The following is a 20,884-nucleotide window of genomic DNA, read 5'->3' on the forward strand; positions in this document are numbered from 1 at the left end:
AGTAGTACCGAGGACAGTAGTACCAAAACCAGAAGAGAACAAGGGGAGAAGAGGAAGAGGAGTTTGGTTTTAGACGGGCTGAGTTCGAGGGAACTCAGGGAACATGTCTGTGAAACATTTGGGATTGGGTCTGTGGCTTAGAGGCTAGTCTGTGGGTTCTGCAGGAACACAATGATGGAGAACGTGATAAAGGATGGGCCTTCCAAAAGATAGTGCAGAGCATAAAAAGAAGGTCCAGGACGTAACAGCAGGAGACAAGACAAGCAGCCCAAAGACCTAGGACAGCAGTCAAGAGAAGCAGAACGAGAAAGGAATCGCACTACAGGACCGTCGCACAGTGTCGAATGCCATGTAGAGATCTAGTAAGGCTCCTACTGAGAAGAGATTATTAGATTTGTGAGTGAGGAGGTTACTTTTCCAAGTAGTTTTAGTAGAAAGATAAAGTCTGAGTACAAAATCATAGGAGCGAAGGCTTTCTGTACAAGGAGTGTAATAGTGCAAGTATATTGTCAGGGAGCAGAGAGAGAAGCCATTGTGGGAAGGAACAAAGAATGGCAAGTCTGGAAATTTCAGGTTTTGTGCTTGTGGGGTGTAAGTTTTGAATGGGGAAATCTGAGTCTGGTGGAGGAGAGTGGGAGTGAAGGGGAAGGATCTCATGTACAGGAGCAGGGACAACCTAGAATAAGGTGCAGGAAAGAAAGGTTGAGGGCATACACCTGTGGTTAATGTCACCTGCCTCAGCCACTCTCCTTTGAGCCACGTTTCCTTTCCTTTTGCCTTCTCTGTTGCATGACCGTAGGCTTTTTTTTAGTATTGTTTTTATTATTTAGGGTATTTTTACACTGTCACCTACAGTGACGTTCTAGTTCTGGGAAGTTGATCTCTGCCTTGGGTAGATTTTCTTTTAACCAGCATACAGCTTCCCTTTAAGCAGGAATTGGCAGACTTTCTCCATAAAGGGCCACATAGTAAATGTTTTAGGCTTTCTGGTCCAGATAGTCTCTGCCACAAATATTCAGCTCACTGTTGTACCATGAAAGAAGCCATAGACAACAAATGAGCATGGCTATGTTCCAGTAAAATTTCATTTATGGAGACTGAAATTTAAATTTCATGTAATTTTCACATGTCACAATTTTTTTTTAACCATTCAAAAATGTAAAAACCATTCTTAAGCTCATGAGTTGTACAAAAGTAGGCAGTGGGCCCGATTTAGTCTACGGGAAATTGTCTGCTGACCTCTTTATGTTATGCTAACCAACAACAACAAAACAAAAACCATTCTTCACCCACAGCCTGGAATTTAAGCTACTTTTCTGGATAGAATGTCTTTATATGTCAGGATCAGCCTGTCCTCTTGAAGAACCTTGATCTTTCAGAATTCATTTTCCTTTTTGCTTGTTTTTATTTATTTTTACCTTACCTCAGTAAGGTAAAGGGCTCTTGGTGAGAGATTCTCTGCTTTCAGAATTTTATTCATTCTCACTGGTTTCGGAGTCTTAGTATTCCTGACACTAGCCGGTTCCTTTTTCTCCAGTTCTGCTAGTGGAGTATACTACCCTCTAGACATTTGGATTTCCCTTGCCTCAGGAGGAGAAGTTCAGAACAACTTTCTGTGAGTGAAGGCTCAAAAAGGGCAATAGTTTGGAAGTACACTCACACATCTCAGAAGCATTTTGTTCAAATAATACAACACAGCTTGGTTTAGAAAGTCACTCTATATTTATTCAAGTAAGTAGCTTTTACATTTGGTTGCCAGGTGTGTGTCAGAATACCTTCTGGAAGCTTGTACTTGCAAGATCCATGTGGGTATTTCCTATGGCTCACTCCCCACCCTGTAGCTATTCTCTGTCAGCCTGGACAGTACATTCAAATTCTCTTCTTTGTGTATTAACATGGAATTTAAAAGACCAAGATTAGAATTCTTCAGTGCCAAAAATGAAAGGGGAAGAAAATACATCTAAGTTTTATTTGATTCAAAGATAAAGTTACATGTTTAAAATAAGTCAGAAAAAGCAAAAGTTGAGGTTCTCATAGAAACCAACTCCTCCTCGTTCCTCAGACATGGGGTTTATGCTCGCTGGGCGCTGTCTCCATGGTGCTACAGTGTTACATAAAACCTTAGGCCATGTTGATTTCTTGTCATCAGAAAGACCATCGTGGCCCTTGATTTTGACCTCCAGTGCTTTTTCTTTGTAATGTCCATATGAGGCGGCTGTGTTGATATGGATACTGAAGAGAAACTCAAGGGGATAGTTGGGGGTCGTTCCTATGCTGGCTTGTTTCATTCCTCTCCGAGTTGATGGTGATATTATTGCAGCTACTGCTTATAGCAAACCCAAAACAAATATGTGTATTGAGAAGCAGACAGGCTGCCATCTCTAACCCGCCCCCCCTTCCCAAACACCCCCAGAGACAGCTGAGCTAGATTGCTGACAGCCATGCTCTCGGAATGCCCCAGGGAGGGAAAGGCCTCGTTAATCAGTGAGAGTTCTTCCTCCCTTTAAAAATCATTGTTTTCAGATCTTGCTCTGCATTGGGGAGAATTCTAAAAGGTTATTCTGATGCTGGCCAAGTAGTTATCTACTGCACCAGCGCCATCTAAATTTTTTTTTTCCTTTTGGGAGTAGTTCTTTGGTGTCTAAACTCAATGATAAATAAAGCTTGGTGAAGCCATTCTGCACACTACCTGACTGGACTGAGCACCAGAAATCCAATAGAAGGCCTCTAAGCCATCCATTCCTTGTCTCCTCCTTGGAAGTGGGCAGTGGTTTAGCATTTAACACTTGTGTGCCTTAAAATCCTAGAAATAAGAGTTCCAGGATTTCCATATGAACTCACCATGTGTTCTGAATAGGACACCGCTATAACATGTTCGAAGCATCTATTTCTGCTGGGTTTAACCTCTTTGGCATTCTTCTAGCAAAACAGTTATTGACTATCTGCTGTGTTCCAGATGTTGGGGATACACAGAGAACTGGCATTTACCATACCTCAAATAATCGTTGAGTAGGGATCCACCATTAACAGGCTAACAACAGCTAGAGATCAGACCTGAGAAGTCAGGCCTGTCCTTGTGGTGTCATGCCCATGACTTGTATCAGAGAAACTCAAGGCATGTTTAAAGCCAAGCACTGTACAGTTGTCCCTCTTTATCCACAGAGGAATCATTCCAAAACCCCTAGTGGATGCCTGAAAAACCCGGATAGAACCAAACTCTATATATATTATGTTTTTTTCCTTTACATACATACCTATGGTATTTAGTATACAAATTAGGCAGTAGGAGATTTACAACAGTAATAAAATAGAACAATTATAACAATATTCTTTAATAAATGTTATGTGCATATGGTCTCAAAATATCTTATTATACTATACTCCCACTTGTGATGATGTGAAATGATACAGTGCCTACATGGTAAGATGAAATAGGGTGAATGATGCAGGTACCGTGATATAACATTAGGCTACTATTGACCTTCTGACAGTACCGCAGAAGTGGGATCACCTACTTTTGGGCTGCATTGGACCATGGGTAACTGGAACCGCAGGAAGTGAAACCAGGTGGTGGGGAGACTGCCATACCTCTTTTCTGTAGATGCCCCTCCTTCACCCCCTTCCTTTCTTCAAAGGAAGTTGTGGTTCCCATCGCATAATGAAGACTGGGTCATATTGCTTCTCATCCCAATTAACTTCAGTTTCTGGTCTTTCAACAAATACATCAAACATTACCAAATCAGAATATCCCAATAAAAGCCTACCGTAACAATTGGAATTATGAACTAAAAACAGCTTCAGTCTCCATTCTGAGTCCCTGACTACAATTACCTGAGGAGTTGGGTCTCTTTAATTAGGATCCCTTCATTCTTCTTTTATCCCTTTATTCTGATCACTGAAAGAGCTTTAGCAGTAACATTCCAAAATTGGCCCACAAGATGCTGCCTCCCTGGAGGTAACAACATAGCAGTTTCGAGAACAAGGGAGAGAAGAAAGAATTTGAGACAATGCGGTATCCTTGTTTTATTTCTGACCCTTTTAATACAAATCGAGGCCTCCTATCAAGTAGAACTAACTCTTAGGAACCAACAGGTCTATGATTTGTCTTGCTTTTGGGCCCATTTTAGGAAATGTTGGACCAGCTGGCCTTAATGGGATGGTTTGCAGTTCTCAGTTGTTAACTGATTCATGGACAGCATTTGCAATTTGAGGTCTCCAAATTCTGATTTAAACCTTATGAGAGAGAACTCAGATAAGCTTCTGGTGCATGAGATGTGTTACATTTCTGAGAACTAACATTGTGGTGTGCTAATTTGGTTTTATATGTATATTCAGGTGATAACCACATTCCTTAAAATTAGGCAGATGGCCTGTCTGCCTCTGCATGTTGTGCCATTGGTTTCAGAGTTCTGGATTTTGTTCTTGATGCTTAGGGGAGAAATAGATGTCTAACCTTTGTTAACACCAAAGAATTTTTGAAATTGACTTGAACATAGTTAAGTGTTACTTTTCTTAGGCTATATAAGGAGTCTTATTCTCTGTACATAGTGGGTTTTTTTAATTTGTGTTTTGGTTTTTGGTGGGGATAGGGAAGGATAGCAGGGGAAAGTATAGAAATGGAACTAATTGAATCCGGGGGTAAAAATCTCTGCTGAGAGTCTGTGAATTATAAATTGGCTAGCTGCAGCACCAGGAACTCAGGCACAGGTATTGGAGTGCAGTCAGTGTGACAGGAAGCTTATTTTGGTGTTCTTTCTGTGCCTTGCCTTGTCCTTGACGTTTACTCCAGGGGACTGTGTATTTAAAAGAAGGCAGAGGTGTCTACAGTTTCCATCTGGGAACCTTTTACAGCATTCTTACCTAGGGTCTTAAAGGCAAAGGCTGAAGCTGTCCCGCCAGATGAGATAGTGTCCTGTCCCTTTCCCAACTGTCTGTCACCTGGCTCTGTACTCAGCCCCACTTTAGCTGTCAGCCAGGCATGTGGCACATACTAGCAGATAAAGCCAGTTTTTGTTCTGAAAGTCCCACCAGGACAGCCATTTTGTCAGGTTTGATCAACAAAAAAAATGTTGAAATTTCAGGGAGGGGCTCCTGGGTGGCTTAGTCGGTTGAGCATCCAACTTTGGCTCGGGTCATGATCCCACAGTTCATGGGTTTGAGGCCCACATTGGGCTCTGTGCTGACGGCTCAGAGCCTGGAGCTTGCTTCAGAATCTGTCTCCCTTTCTCTCTGCCCCTCCCCCGCTTGCACTCTGGCGCGCGCTCTCTCTCTCTCTCTCTCAAAAATAAACATTTAAAAAAATTTAAAATTCAGGGAGCAGCATTTAAAGCAAAGATATTTAAATTTGAATATTATTCAAAAAATCTTTCCCAAAATACAGAAAATAAAATAACTGTTCCCTGGTTTGGGCTGCTTTCTCGTAAGCAGAAGGATGGGCTTCGAAGCCACATTTCAATTTCAGGGTCAAATAACAGCATTTCCATTTCAGTTGGGAAGCTTATTTATAACCCACTAGTCATCCCCACGCTTAGTTTTTCTGATATTTTGTCCAGATTTCTTTCCCCTAATAATTACACCCCCCGTTCTCAAGCTAAGCATTTTCCCTCCTTTCTCATGTTTACACCTTTCAAATATTTGCAGATTGTTATCCTGTCACCCTCTTAGTCACCACTTAGCTGAACTGTACAGATTTAGCACCTTTTATCTTTACTTTAAAGGCAGGCCTCCCCACCCCTGAGTCATTTTCCACTGCTCCCTTGAAATGTGCTCCAGTTTTCTGCATGTCCATGTGGCCACATAGCTTCCTCTAGCTGAACATGGGGTTATTGGTGGGGGTGTTTCCCTCCTTTGTTGTATTGGAAACTGAACATCTTTGCGGCGCTCCATCCTCAGGTCTCACTGGCACTGCCGGTCAGCGCTGACCTCCTCCTCTGTTTCAGCTGCATTCCCAAGTGTGCCGATCCAGAGACCAGCTGGGTAGATGCATGTAGCTGTGCTTGCCTTTTTTCCTTGAGGTGTTATGTAACCATGGGAAAGCGGGAGGTAATGCAGTCAGGGATCCCTTCGGCCCTTCTCCTGGTATTTGCATAACGTCTACATTAACCCTGCCAGTTCATTAGCCATTTCCTTTTCTGTGTATTTACTTCTTTTCAGGAGTATTTTCACTAATATTCATTTATTCAGCATTTGCTGAGGACCTCCATTGCCACTGTGTGCTAGCTGGTGTATGGATGCTGAACAGAATAAAATCTGAACGACAACAGTATCCAGCCTAAGAAGCGATTTAGTTTTATTTTATTTGGGGTGCAGATACCAGGTTCTCACAGAGGCTTGCTCATGGTTGCAGGAGCCGAGAGCAGACTTCTGGTAATATCCATGAAAATTGAACAGGATCTGAGCTGAGGTCCAGGATCCTGTTAGATCCTGGAAAGTGGAGAGTGGCTGTGGGTCTGAGGTTGCCCCAGGCACTCCACAGTAGGTCTGCAGTGGTAGTGCTCCGGTGTCCCCTCTACATATTGCCTCCTTCCTCTGGCTCCTGGTGGGCCTGTGTTGTGCACACTGCCGGGTTCAGATTCCAGAAGGAGAATCCTATTGGCTCACCTATAGCTCCCATTTCTATTTGGACAGAGCTTTGTTCCCCTCTACCAACCTGCCTGGAGTTTGGCCACCCTTGAATCCTGTGCAGCAGCAACTCTTCCTCTCCCCTCGGCCCCTTGTCAGTCCCCACCCTCAGCTCTGACCTCCATCCCCCATTTGTGGTGAGGGGAGAGGACAGAGGCCCAGATCAAGGGCTAGGAAACATAGTTGCCTGATGCCTTAGCAAGGGACTTGACATGGTGAGCCCCATGATTGACTTGTCCCTCACATTCTGCCAACAGTCTCTCAGACACACATGCGTCTGCCTAGCACAGTCCAATTAGTACATGTTGTTTCTTAACATCATGCAACCTGTAGGTTTAATAGTTCAGTCAGCAATAACATACCTTGCACAATGGTAGAGGAATATAATGTTTTCATGCCGGTAATTAAGCTTGGTTGGCACAAAGTCTGTCTGTTCCATCATTGAGTCCTCCACTTCCCGCATGGTGCCCAGCCCAGAGGAGGCACTGATACATATTTGTGAAGTGGAAGGAGGGAACATCTGCTAAGTACACTCACTGTTAAGTAGGCAGAAGGCAAAGAGTATGTCTGCATGGGTCCGGTGCCCTTCCCTCAGTAACGTCTGATGCAACAGTGAGCACACTGGACGTGAAGTAAGCACCGTTGACTAATTCTTCCAATTGAATATTGTTTCCTCTATCTAGGGTTTTGTTTCCTTTAGTTAATCCCTGGTCTCTTGTTTGCTGGACAAAGTGCCATTGGGAAGCTGTCACTTCTAGCCAAGGCAAACTGGCCACACTTCCCTTTAGCTCCCATTAAAGGTAAAAGCAAACACACTTTGAGCCCAGAGGCTTAATTGTCATGAAACTCAGCATACAATGTAAAATATTCAGAGCGATACATGACTCTCACATAGCCATCAACAGAATCCCTTATATAGCCATTATGGTATCATTAACAAGAATTTGTACTTCTTGTTCCAAAGCTGACTGACCAAAGTGTTTGTGTTAATTGACCTAGCTAGTCAATATCTCTGAATGTATAATTTCTTTTTAATAGAATATTCTATAGCCCGGCATTTTAGATTTGAAAGGGGGCATCCTGGACTCCAGAAGTCAAGTCTTGGGTGAGGAATCTCAGAAGGGCATAGCCAAAATTGCAGGATTTTATCGCCAGGGGAGACCTCGGAGCTCCTTTATTTCATAGAGAGAGACCATGAGGCCCAGAAAGGTTTCATACTTAATCAGTGGCAGAGCATAAACCAGAACCATGATGTGCTCATAGCTAGTGATGCATTTTGTCTTCCTAAACCATACAAAATCAGGCACATCCTCTTTTTTTATTTTAACCATCATATCCCAGAAAGCATAAATAAGATACGAAAAATAATGGGGTTTTAGCTATAGGCAGATAGATCTGTGCGGCTTAAAAGAGGTCAAGGAGCCACATGGATAAAGGTGTGTGTCTTATCTGTCCTTCATGGACATCAGCTGAAGAGCCCTACAGGGTACAGTATCTTTCTTCATTCTGGCATACCCCATCATCGGCAAAGAAAATGTTTAAACAATGTTTGGGAATTTTTTCGTAAATTTTTTTTTTTTTTTTTTTTTTTTTAGCAAAATATTTTTGCTTTTTGAGTGACTTGTGTCAGGAGTCAGTTTGGCAGTTAACCTGTACCTGTGGCGTTTGAGGCACAGTGAAGTTTATACGCTCTTACTAGCAGGGAGCACTGCACCAGTGCATCATCAGAAAAGGTAGCTATTTAGCGGTAATCTGCACAATCCAGAATTCCAGGCCCTTTCTTAAGTGGCCGGGGAGAGATTCTGGAACTCCAGTGATATCTCGCTTTGTAGTTACAGTCTTGGGAGCTCTCCATTGTTGTGTGTCAGCCCGCGCAGCTCAGTGGCTGCAGCTTGGTGTTTGCCTTTCGAGAACCCAACTTTCCTTCCCTTGATCTGTTTTCTTTAACCTTTTTCCTTCTTTCCTTTCTTTCTACTTTCTTCCTCTCCTCTCCTCTCCTCTCCTCTCCTCTCCTCTCCTCTCCTCTCCTCTCCTCTCCTCTCTCTTCCTTCCTACCTTCCTTCCTTCCTTCCTTCCTTTCCTTCCTCCCTCCCTCCCTCCCTCCCCACTGTATTGGTAACAGAGCAACATACCAGGTACACCAGTCCAGTCATGCAATCTTTGTTTGAATAAAGGTGCAACATGAACCAGGTTTACTTATTGGCCAGGCTCTTAGGAATGGCAGGCTGAGCAGAGCACTTCCTGCTAACAGCATGTGTCTTCACCTGATATTCAGCAGCAACAGCTGCCTTTCTGGCTTTTAGAATATTAACACTTGTTTGGTTTCCTCTCTGTTGGTGGACAGCGTATTTTTTTTCCCCTATTCCTTTATCCCTTAGGACACAAAAGCAAGTCCAAAAGCTGATAAATAAGCATTTAGCATAGCACTTGAACTCTCTAAGAGGGCCTTCAGGGCCCTCCCAGTCTCTTTCTTCATCCCTTAATCTATATCAGCATCAAGCTGAGGGCCTTGACCCACTAGAGACTTAATTCAGTGTCATAAGCATCTTTTTTTCTCTAATGAATCAGAACAGACCATTGTTTTGTGGAAACTTTGTTATACATGTATGTACTCATAGGTAAATGTATATATGGGTCATAATAAAATGAAAGGCTGGAAAACACTCAGCTATATACTTCTTTACAATCAGAAGTAGATTCTGCCCCTCCCTTCTCAGTCCCTGTTTTGACATCCTAGCCACCCCAGTCCCCCCACCTCTAGCAGTTCCTCTGCCCCTAAGCATGGAAGCCACTACTGGGACGGCCCCAGTGCCAAGCACCCTTCCACCTTACGTCCACACACCAGCTGTGCCTGGACTCCCAGACCCTGCTCACCTGCTTAACGAGAACTGGAGGGCCCCAAGCCCTGGCTCCTGCCTGCTCGCCACGACAGGCTGTAATGCCCTTTAGTTACGGTGCTAGTGAGCTCCAAAACTGGGTTTCTTCTCGATGGCTTTAGCATCTGCCAGTTCGGGGTTCATATAGGCCACTTAGTAGCTCTGTGATTTCAGGCCTTAGATCTATTCATAGACAGAAGGTATTCCATAAATATTCATTTCACACCTCTTTTCCTCTTAGCACTCATACCTAGGTTCCCACTTCCACTGGATGTGTTTTTACGATATAGCTTCTCCCTGTCTGTCCTGAGCTGAGATGTGACAGAGAAGGGGTTACTTCAGAGAAGACTGGTGAGAGCAAAGTGGGAGACCGCCCAGAAGAAAAGGAAGTGAATGATAAAGGCAGAGATAATACTCTTGTTCTCAGGCACTTTTCTGTTCCCTCCTTTCTTTTACCAACCTGCCTCTCAGGAATTAATGTGCATCGATTTGTTTACTTTTTCCCACTTAAAAAGGTACAGGGAGACCACTTACTTCTGCTTTCTCCTCTTGAAGAGCTGAATGGAGCCCAGCTGCTGGCAGCTAGGGGAATAGATGAGAAAGGCCCTCCTTTCCTTTGCCTCTGAATCTACATGGAGTGGCTGAGTTTTGGTCACCACAGGCCCAAAGGTCTCTCCTGAAACACATTTGACTCCATTTCTGCTTAAATCATTTTAATTCCCTGGGCTGGTTGAGCCATCTTGTTTTCTGGATTTAATCGTTTTGTGGTCTCCCAGAATTCAGAGGGAGCTGCTGGGATCTCTAGATTTCTTGAGATTTCTAAATACTAAGATCGTGACATCAGAGTAGAGTAGGTATATCCACTCAACCAGTGAGACTCAGAAATCTTCTGTGCCTTTTTTGTGCAGTCTTGCCCCCAATTTCTACTGCCCAGTCAGTTGGCTCAGCCTCCTCCTGGTTCCAGTCTCCAGTTCATAACCAGCCCGCCGACAGCCTCCAGCTCGCCGACAGCCTCCAGCTCGGCCCCACCCAGATGACTGCTAAGGATCAGAAGCAAACTGGAAACTTATTTTAGCATTATTCCTGTTTTGCAGCAAAGCCTTATCTATGGGTCTGTGGCCACAAAGTTCAATAGAATTGTTTATTTTTCTCTCTGACAATTCTATCTTGCTTAGTTTGCAGATAGAAAATGAAAAGTGTTTTTGGCTGTTGATGTTGTGGAAACCATGGGCTATCTTTCATTCAGTTTTACTCTAGCCCCATCTCTCCCTTCCAGGTTGAATCTCAGGCTCTTTGGCTATGAGTTTATTGCTCTCTTTTACCAAAAATCAGTTCCACTTCTCCCACGCAGCTTGGTACTGAAGGGCCCAGAATGAGGCAGCCCTAGTGATCTTCGCACCCAGGGGACGCTTGGGCCTTCAGCTTTCCCATCCTCGCACAGCTGGGAGAGTGGCCCTGGCCCCCAGCCCCAGCCGCCGTCCTGCTGCAGTTCCTGGCCTACTGCTGCACTCCCTCTCTGGTGTTCCGTTTCATGTGATGTATTCCTTTCGTGAGGCTTCAAGTCTTGGAGGGAAAGCTCTGTTCTTGAGCTTCTAAAAACCCAAGGTATAAACTATTCCCTTTCCCCTGAGCTTCATGACCTTGAATCTGTACTGTGGCCAGAAACATGAGCAGCCACCTGGCTTCGTCCGTAAGAGACACATATTCTGTCCCAGCAGTGGGGGCCCCTTTCGCCCAAAGGCTTCCTGGCAAGTGTGTGCAATAGCCTAGACATCCTGCCACTTTGCCTCCTGCACCAAATCTCTTGTACCTGCACCCAAGGCCATTTGGAAGTAAGAGGTAACACCTTCCAACTCTGCCTAATTGCAGCAGGGGAGACCAGCAGTGATTCAGAGACCTGGGCATAGATGCATCCTCCCCCATATTCTGATCATTTCCTTTTATTGTGTCTCTAGCCTACTTCAGCTTTTTGCCTCATAATTACAGTTGCAGTATGAATTTTTTGGAAATACTCATAAGTAACTCAGGTATCAAAATGTGACATATTTCATGGTCTGTCACTGATGACCACTGTTAGTGACAAATACATCTGCAAAATAAATGCCTGAATCAGGGAAAGAAAAGGTACTCTGTGTTGATCAGTGAGCACCTATGCTGTATAAAAGACCGTCTTTGGATATAAAGAAGTGTGAAGAATGGGATCCTCAGGGATCTTATAGGCTAAGTATGGAGTAAAAGACAGCTGAGGTTATGAGCATGGTGATTACTATAAATAATAATAATCATGACAAAACCATAAGAGTTAAAATGTAATCTACTTCTCCATAGGCCAGGCATTGTGCTACTACGTGTTTTTACATACATAATCTCCCCTAGTTCACACAACAACCATGTGAGGCAGATACATTATTCTACCAGTTTCACAAATAGGACAACTGAGGCTTTGAGTGGTTCAGCAGCTTGGCTGCGGTTACAGAGCAAATACGTGATATAATTAGGATGTGAATCCAGGTCTGTCTGGTTCCAGACTCCTTATACTTTATCAGTATTCCGTTATTTCTGTTTCTCATTCTGAATGAAAAACTGATGGTACTATTGTCCAAAATATAGCCAGAGGACAGCAGGGGAAGCTTATGAAGAGAAAAATGACACTGAGGTAACACTTATGAATTTGACGTGAAAGCCAGATAGTAAAGAGAAAACGCCTCGGAGTCACTGGAACGACTCTCAGGAGGCAGAGTGGCTGAGGATAGCAGTATGAATTAGGGGAGAGAGGCATTTACATAAGTGATGGTGAGGCCGGTGAGATTGTGGGGCTGTAAGGGGGTGCATCCCACATCTGGGTGTGCCTGTGCTCCCTGCACGTCTTATTCGGAACTCTCCAGGTCTCATGCTGATTACCAGATGCTGTGACTGAGAGCTCCCAGGCCCCTCCCCCCCAATCATCACTGCCCTGGCGATGGTTGGTTTTTCCCTCTGCACACCTTCTCTCTGATGTGATGGCATTCTGATCTAAGTCCTCCTCTGCTGAGTGTGTCAGGGGCCCATCCTTGCAACACTAGGCCTACCAGGCCCCTTTTCATCACCAATTCTCCTTTTCTCCTGACACAGGCATCGAATGCCCCAGAGGAGCCCGAAACCTCCCAGGCTTGGTGCAGGAAGGAGAGCCTTTCAGTGAGGAAGCCACACTTTTCACCAAGGAGCTGGTGCTGCAGCGAGAGGTGGGACATCTTACAGTTGCTTCTTGTGTGAAGAGGGGTGAGAAAACGGGGCTCTCTTGGTCTCGTGCTTTCCTTCCACGTCAGAGATCAGTCTGTCATTTTCTGGTGCTCGGCCTTCCTCATCCACCATTTGTCCTTTACCTGCCCACATCCTGCTTCCTTGAGCCCCGCATCACTGGCCGGCCACCCCCAGACCACCCCCCACCCACCCCGCTCCTGGTGTCCTGGGATGCATGCTGAACACCAGGCCGGCCTAGGCAGCATCCCAAGGCAGAGGGCTTGGAGCTCTGCAGCCCTCCTCTTTGGTGAATCAGCCTGTACTGCCTGCCTCCAGCTGGATTTAGAAGCTTGACTAACCCTGTCAGGGGCCAATTTTCTTTGAACATTTATTTGTATCTTTGAGTAATTGCATTTTCTGTAGCAGGTTTTCTGACTTAATTTAATTGTATTTCTGTTTCTGCCCGTCGGCCTGGCTCTTGCAGGCAGGAGTTGGGCTTCTCGGCTGCTGCGGTGTCCATCTACCTGCTAATTTTTATCAAGTCATAGTCAACTGATACATCTTCTTTCCAGGAGTATTCCAGTCATTCATCCTGCTAGGTGGGCACAAGAAAGGAACAGTGGGGGAGTGTGCTGGGCTCAGGCTGAGGATTTCAGATCTGCCTTTGTCCTCATTTCTTTTACAGTCAAACCCATAGGGTCCCTTTAGCTTTCATGCAATATCGTAATATGCACAGAGCTAAAAGATTACGGGGTCCTCTCAGAGGTTAGCTCACTCGTGGGTCTTTGTAGATGCTTGAGATCAGACGTGTGGGCTTTGGGATGTTCATAGGCGTCAGCATCTCTCATTTTGATTTGAATCACCAGTGAGTATATTGGGTACTAGAGGCACAAGAGAGCAGGCCAGCCCAGGATGCTGTATGGGACTGCCTGGTCTGAGGAAAACCACCTCTGACTTCTGGCCAAGTGACACTATTTGCTTTGGGTCGCCACCTCTTGGGGATTTCTTTTAGCACTTACCTTTCCGTTGTGTGAAAGAAAATGGAGTGGCAAAAGGAATCCTGAATTCTTTTTTTTTTTTTTTTTTAAATGTTTTATTTATTTCTAGGAGAGAGAGACAGCGTGAGCAGGGGAGGGTCAGAGAGAGAGGGAGTCACAGACCGAAACAGGCTCCAGAAATCCTGAATTCTTAGTTCAAGATAGATGGGTTCCATTTCCCAGAATGAACTGCAACTACCTGGGCATTGCATAGGCTGTATTGGCCAGCTGTATAGTGGGGCGGAGACTGGAGTGCTGGGCCCCTTCCTTACCTCCTCAGTCGCACAATGACCCCCATTTTATTTTTGCTGAGATGCATTCATGTTTGTGAAGAAGAAATCGTCATGCAGAGTGCCTTCCCCGCCCCCCCGCCCCCTGCACCTCTATTTTGTAACTGCCTGGTGTAGTTTGAATTCTTATCAGTTAAAGGTAAGCCCCTGCCAGAGAAGTATTTTAAGAATCCAAACAGTCCAGTTGTCTGTCAGTAGCTGTTGCAATTTGGAGCACAGTAATTAGGTAGACAGGACAAATATTTTGGAATTTCCTCGGTGTGGGCCTTTGGATAATGAACTACAGAGTGGCTCTGTTGGAAAAAGCAGGTCTACACAAGGTCTGCGACTTAGAATCATCACAGAAGTAGCAGCAACAGATGTCTGGTGGTCGTGCTTTGCAGGGAGGGAGGAAGGGCCCACATGGGGTTATCTGAGACCTTCGTTAGAACATTCTCATCACTTCCTAGCTCTGCCCCATTTCTGTGTTGCCCTCCCATTTGTCACCATTGTCCTCCCCTGTTGTTTCCCATCTCCTGAAGTTCCTTTCCCTTTCTTTTTCAATTCCTTTCCCTAGTCACTTTCCTTCTGATCACGTTTTCTGGCCCACTGGTGACATGCAAAAAGCACAAAGGGGTCAGAGAGCCAGTAAAAGGAGTGAGTGGCCCAAAACCCCTTTTACTGAGTATCGTGACCTTACCTTTGTCTGTATGTTTGCTGATATGTGATTGTTGAAGAAGATAAATTTTTCCCCATCTTCTTTGATGCCCCTGGTGTGTGAGTTTGCAGATCGTGGTCTAATCCAGATTTGACATTTGGCTTTCTTGGTTGTAGCTCCCCAATCTTGCATAGCCCTGAGTTGGGAGCCTCTTGATAAAGAAACTTGCTGCATTTTCTCAGATTGCCTGGCCTGTTTTGAAATGTCTTTATCAAGAGGGAAGAGGAGTATGGCCTAAACCCAGGATACCTTGAAGTTTTAACTAAAGGAACCAGGTCTAGCCTGTTCTCCCTGGGCATTTCCCTTCATATCATGCATGTAAACTGTTTTCTGAACAGTATAGGAGTGAAGAGCAGTTTTTGTTTTGTTCTAAGTTTATTCACTTCGCTTTTACCTGTATTTTTATTCCATACATTGTCCGGGGAGCATTTCTCTTCACCTCTTCCTTCCACCCCACACGCATCTAGGAAAGCCTTATGGATTGGCATTCCTGGATGCTGAGGCCCCTCCCACCCAGAGGAGAAAGCGCGGTGCAGCCACATGCGTGCCTGAGTGTGCATTCACAGCCTCTCACCTCACATAGCTCTTACCTCCCCGGCAGCCTCCACGGCACCCCATTCCACTCCAGCTGGGCCACTGTGATGGCCTCCGTTCGACCCTTGTGCCAATCCCCTTGATAATCTGATTTGGTCAGGTGGCCAGGTATCCCGATGATGTGATTTTATTATCTTATTTTTGACCAGGATTTCTCTACCCTCTGCCTACTTTTCCCAGTTACTGTAAACTGGCAGTATCCTATATGAAGAGGGAAGCACACAGATTTCATGATTTCACAGCACATTCTGGGCCCCCTGTGTGATCCCACAACAGCATGTCCATCAAGTTAGACTCACATGCATGAACCTGTAAACTGACTGGAGAAGAACGTGTAGTGGGGGAGAGACTCCTAACTGCCCCTAGGTCAGCCCACCTGCCAGGGAGCAGATGGAAACCTGGGATACAGGTGCCTGACTCTCTCTTTATGAAGTACATTGTCTTGGCTTTGAGTGGCCGGAGCAGAAGTTGCTGTGTGCCTTTCTGTTTTGGGTGAAGAGAGAGTTGTAGTCTCTGTCCCGTAGCTTCACGTGGAACTTGCCAGAGTCTCACACAAGTCTCTTCTTTATGTTTCGAATGGCCCTCATCATCGGGACACCTGATAGCCCTGCTTTCCTTAAGTGTGTTTTACAGTGACACTAGTTAGCACAGAGCTGCTGACATTCCTGACCACCACTCAGCTCCATTTTCCTGTCTTTCCGGTCACCTTTCATTATATTTCTTCTTTTTCTCTATTCTTCTACGTGCTCTTTCTCCTTAGCCATTGGCTCCCATTGTCTTTTGTTCCTTTCCCTGAGCTAGGAGTCTGGGAGGACTGTTCCAGGTCAGTGGTCTGGGTGTTCTGGCATTCTTGCTCCAGGGCAACAAGAACGATTTAGACACCAGCTTGTTACTGGACTTTTTGTGGCCTTAAAGGCCAAAGCAGCCAAGGAGCTCTGAAAGGACTTCACACTTAACTTTTACTCAGAGGAAACCCAGGTAGCTCAACAGTTCTTCCTCGGCCTGACTCAGTAAATATATAGCAGGGGTGGGCAAAGTCAGCCCACTGCCAGTCTTCGTGAATAAAGTTTTATTGAAACATTGCCATACTAACTGTTTTATGTACTATGGTCTCTGGCTACTCATACTCAGACAGCAGAGTTGAATAGTTATGATGGAGCCTATATGGCTCACAAAACCTTAAATATTTACTTATCTGTCTTTTTATCACAAGAAGTGTGCTGATACACAGTGTGCTGAGTTGGTTGGTTTTTTAGCTTGTTGTAGCCCTGAAAATGACAATTTACTCTGCATCCCCTGCCTTTGAGGCTGGGCTATTTCTGGGCCACACAATGTGAGGTCATTGTGTCCCTTGCTGTAGCTGTGACTGTGATCTATATGAGTGCTGTGTCCCACTGGATGGCATGAGCTGATGACACCCTTTGTGCTCCCCCCACCCCCATACAGCTGCCTCTTTCAGGCAGTTCCCCGCCACCCTGCCAAGGAAGGAAGATCTGGTGTATCATCCCAGATGGGGAATTGTGCCCATCGTTAGCATCTTCCCGGAAGTAGTGGTGAGAGAGCGTTGGGGAATGGGTAGATAACTGACTTGAGTCAAATGTTTCTGCACTCGTTATCATGTGGTCCTGGGTAAGTGATTCTTCCCTGCCTAGGTATTCCTGTCTAAAACATTGATCTACCAATCCAAAGCCTTTGTCTTCCCTTTGAGACCCTTCCTGTGAAGAAAATAGTCATCTGGGATCTCTTCACACCTTGCCAGAAGGCCAGCTAGCCAGCATTCACTCACTGACCCGCTGCTGCCTGTACAGCAACATGGTCACTGTCAGGAAAACCCGCACTCTTAGAGAAGGGGCTCGGAAGTATTGGAAGAGATCAGTGCCACAATTTAACCCTCTTCACAGTTCCAGGCTGTATGAGGTACATTTCCCTAGGGCAGGATGTGGGATGTATAGAGGTTTGGTGATCATTTCCAAGACCTTTCACAGTGACCCTTTGTCCTCTTGAGATCTCAGAAATTACCCTTTGCTGCTGCCTGGAAAATGTCCTCATGCTGGACAGCCTGAGCTGAAAACTCTGGCTGCTTCCCTGACCTATTTCCCTTCTTCCTGCTGGCATCAGAAGGGAGGACGCCCCCCTGGGGAGCTCCTGCTGCAGGCTGCAGTGGCCAGGGCAGAGTCCTGGGTCCCCACTCTCCCACTACCTCCTGATTTGTTAAAAACAATGATGCACAGAAGCATCACAAGCAACTGGTGCTGTCCAAAAAAACATGTATTTACATTTCAGAGGAATATGGACTTGGCAGCGAATATTGGTGCGTATTTATGGAGAGATGTGTGTCTGGGAGAGAAAACTTAGAATAAAAGGAAAATGGTTTCTTATTTTTTTGTTTTTAGTACCAAATGTGCTGCATCTTGTCTGAGAAAGATAATAACTGGTGTAAGCAGCTTCCCGTTGATTGAAACTACTGTTCCGCACATTGCCCCCACACACAGTGCTGTGGTATATGCTCTCACCCTTCTTGTTCCCATCTGTCAGTGCGGGTCCCTTCCTGTCCAGGAGACACACGGGAGGGGAAACAGTTCCAAAGTTAGGTCTCTGGATCAAAGCACTGAGGATAGTTGGAGCCACGGGGAAACCCAGAAGGGTGAAGGACACCTGGTACAGGTAAGGCCAGTGAAACACTGCTTGCAGACCGTGTCCCATAACTCTCCCTGAGATGGATAGTAACCTGCTGGGAAGGCAGGCCAGCTGTCTACCAATGTTCCACTTATTTGCAAAGGACACTCTATTCTGGATGATCTCTGCCACTGCCCAGGGAAGAAGGAGTGCAGTAAGGTCACCATTCTCAACTGCTTTTTATATAGTAGTTTAGTGTAAAAGTGCTTACATATACAATATTTCATTTTAATCTCAAAGCAAACCTACATTAGAGATATTATCTCAGTTTCACAGTTCAGGAAACTGACATGCACAGTGACCTGCCTCTATTCACAGAGCTTGTTGTGAGCAAATACCAACACCCAAATGTCTGCATTCCCAATCAGGTGCTTTTTCTTCCTCAGATTTTGCCAACTTTTCTATTAGAATGTGGTCATTCTTTTAGCAGTATTATATCCATTTCTCAACCGTCAAATATCTGGAACTAATTAATTTGTGAAGGACTTCCCTAAGAGTCCAGCAGTTAAACTAAGAGTTCATCTCCAGTAAGGAAACACTGAGGCTGATTTTGGGTACTCAGAGACTCCAGAGGGATCTGAGGGATTTGCTATGGCCACACCTTCCCAAAATATTTATGCTCTTCTTGTCAATTCTTAAAGCTTTTGATTGCCTGATTCCTGCTTCATCTGTTGTTTGACTTTTGTGGGCCTTCCTTTTATTTTTTTTTTTTCTTTTTTCTTTTTTTCTTTTTTTTTTTTATAATGACTCCTCTCCAACCTATCTTGCTCCATTTCTGCTGGATCATATATATCCATATTCCTATTTCTAATCTCTCTTAAAACACAAATCTAAATAAATCCATCGTTTATAAATATAATTCCCCACCGCCTCTGGGACAAAGTCTGATTTCCTTAGTTGACACATATTTTGATTACCTCCCCAGCTCCATGTCTCACCACTACTCATTTCACTGACCTTCCCATACTCACAGCCCCATATCCACCTTCCCATTTCATCTCTCCCATTCTTTAGATAGACCCAAGCTCCCCACCCTATAGATCAACATCCTCCTTTGCTTTCTTATTCATACCTGTCTTTCAAGATTGGGAAGCTTTCCCTTGGTCTCCCAGACTGGCTGAGATGCCCTTCCTTTGGTCCCCATAGCCTCCTGTGCACACATTTGTCTTGTACTGACTGATGTTGTTGAAAGGATCTGCGTGTGTTAAGTCTTCCCACTAGATTCTACGCTTCTCAGAGTCAGGATCCATGCTTTTGTCTTTGTGTTCTTTGTAGTTTGCCTAGCATACAAGAGATACTTAATAGATTCATTAAATCAACTACTGTATATGTTGTACTTTATAGTTCTTTGGGAAAGATCTTTAAGGTCACCATTTGTGGGTCAGGGAGGAAGACTAGAGTATTAAGGCTGGACACACAGCTGCTAATTCAGGAGCTTCTCATTGAAAAAGTGCATTGCCAAGCCTGACTCTGCTTACTAGGGGACCCTGACATCCCTTGGTCTCCCTGGCTGTCCTACCAGGATACTTAAAGGTAATGAGATAATGATGTGTGAGTGTTTTGAAAAACATCCAGTGTTCAAATAGTAGTCATTAGTGCCCCTGTATCATTCTCCCAGGAGGCTACTCGTCTCTTTCCCTCCCTGGTATATTTCCCATCCTGTGCTTTTGTGGATCAAACTGTTAAGTGAGATGAAGGGTTTATTTTGAAGTTCCAATCAACAAATTCCTGTTCAGTGATAGGCTGTAAGCACCATGTGAATACCAGGCTGTTACCTGCCTACTTACAGCCTCTTCATTTCTGAGCTCTTGGCCCTTGACAGGTATTTCTAAAAACCCTAGAAGGAAAGCCCTCAATTTCCATTCCAGCCCCTAAATGAAGATGGCATCACAATGAGAAAAGGTGACATAAAGAATGGGAGATACTGTCACATCGCCCTGTTTTTCCCTCCCCGGCTGCGAGGTCTCCCTTATCAGCCTTTCTCCTCGTTGGGTAGCCGGTCACCAGTAGCCTTCCCACACTAGCTCAGCAGCATGTGCTGATAGGTGCCAGCAGAGTGCTGGTTCCAGTGGGATTCCTCTCTGCAGAGCTGCTGGCTCAGCTGGGCTCTTGTCTGTTTCCCTATTCTTCTGCTTAGAACTTTCATAGCCAGTGAAGCATAGAATTGCATCCATTCTTCTGAAATAGCTGCTGGGCCTAATTTTTCATTGGCTTGGCCAAGATCCTGTTACCTGTAATTATGTCATACAGGCTGACGGGCAAAGTTTGCTAGGCCTCACTGCCCTCCCGAGACCAGTGTTCACATCCCAGCCTGGCTGTTGGGATTGGGAAGAGAATAAGGTGGAATAAGATTTAGGGCCACAAAAGATTTGGCCTCCTTGGGACATGTAGGAAGGTCTCAAGGATATAATTCCATCTCAGGGAAGAAAATCCTTTTCAGTGGAGAGATTCTTCCTTTCCCTGGGGAATTGGTCCTTACTAACTACTATAAACTCTTCCTTAAGAGACTTTGATGTTTCCTTTGCCTGTTCAATTTGTTCTGACCAGTAAAAGGAAATAGGAAGTATAGCCCTTAGACCTGACATAAACAATTACCTTGGCATTGCCAAGATACCTTTACTTCTAAGCCACATCATTCTCAGAGTAAAGATATAAAAGGCTCAACCATGACTTCCTCTTGCATCTTTCTACTAGAATGGCCCCCAGTACTTACTTTGACCTTCATCTAAATTGAACCTGGAAATGAATATAGTGGGTACTGATTGCCATTGGAGAGTGAATTTATTGGCTTCCTACAAGATTATCATTACAAACACAAGGTCATGAAAATCCTTCAAACCGAGCTTTGCTAAGCTCCTGCCACCTATGGTATTC

At 44.9% G+C, this 20,884-nt stretch overlaps 1 protein-coding gene across 1 annotated transcript in view; it reads left to right on the forward strand.

Annotated features, from left to right (window-relative positions):
* SND1 (staphylococcal nuclease and tudor domain containing 1) overlaps positions 1 to 20,884 on the forward strand; it is a 409,429-nt gene that overhangs the window by 299,729 nt on the left and 88,816 nt on the right. Inside the window, exon 16 of the mRNA XM_039243180.1 lies at positions 12,609 to 12,718. Within this exon, the coding sequence (XP_039099111.1) occupies positions 12,609 to 12,718 (110 nt within the window). The remainder of the gene's footprint in view (positions 1 to 12,608; positions 12,719 to 20,884) is intronic.

The sequence above is a fragment of the Hyaena hyaena genome, unplaced genomic scaffold (genome assembly GCF_003009895.1).
Source record: "Hyaena hyaena isolate Hyena2069 unplaced genomic scaffold, ASM300989v1 scaffold_8, whole genome shotgun sequence".
NCBI classification, from domain to species: domain Eukaryota; kingdom Metazoa; phylum Chordata; class Mammalia; order Carnivora; family Hyaenidae; genus Hyaena; species Hyaena hyaena.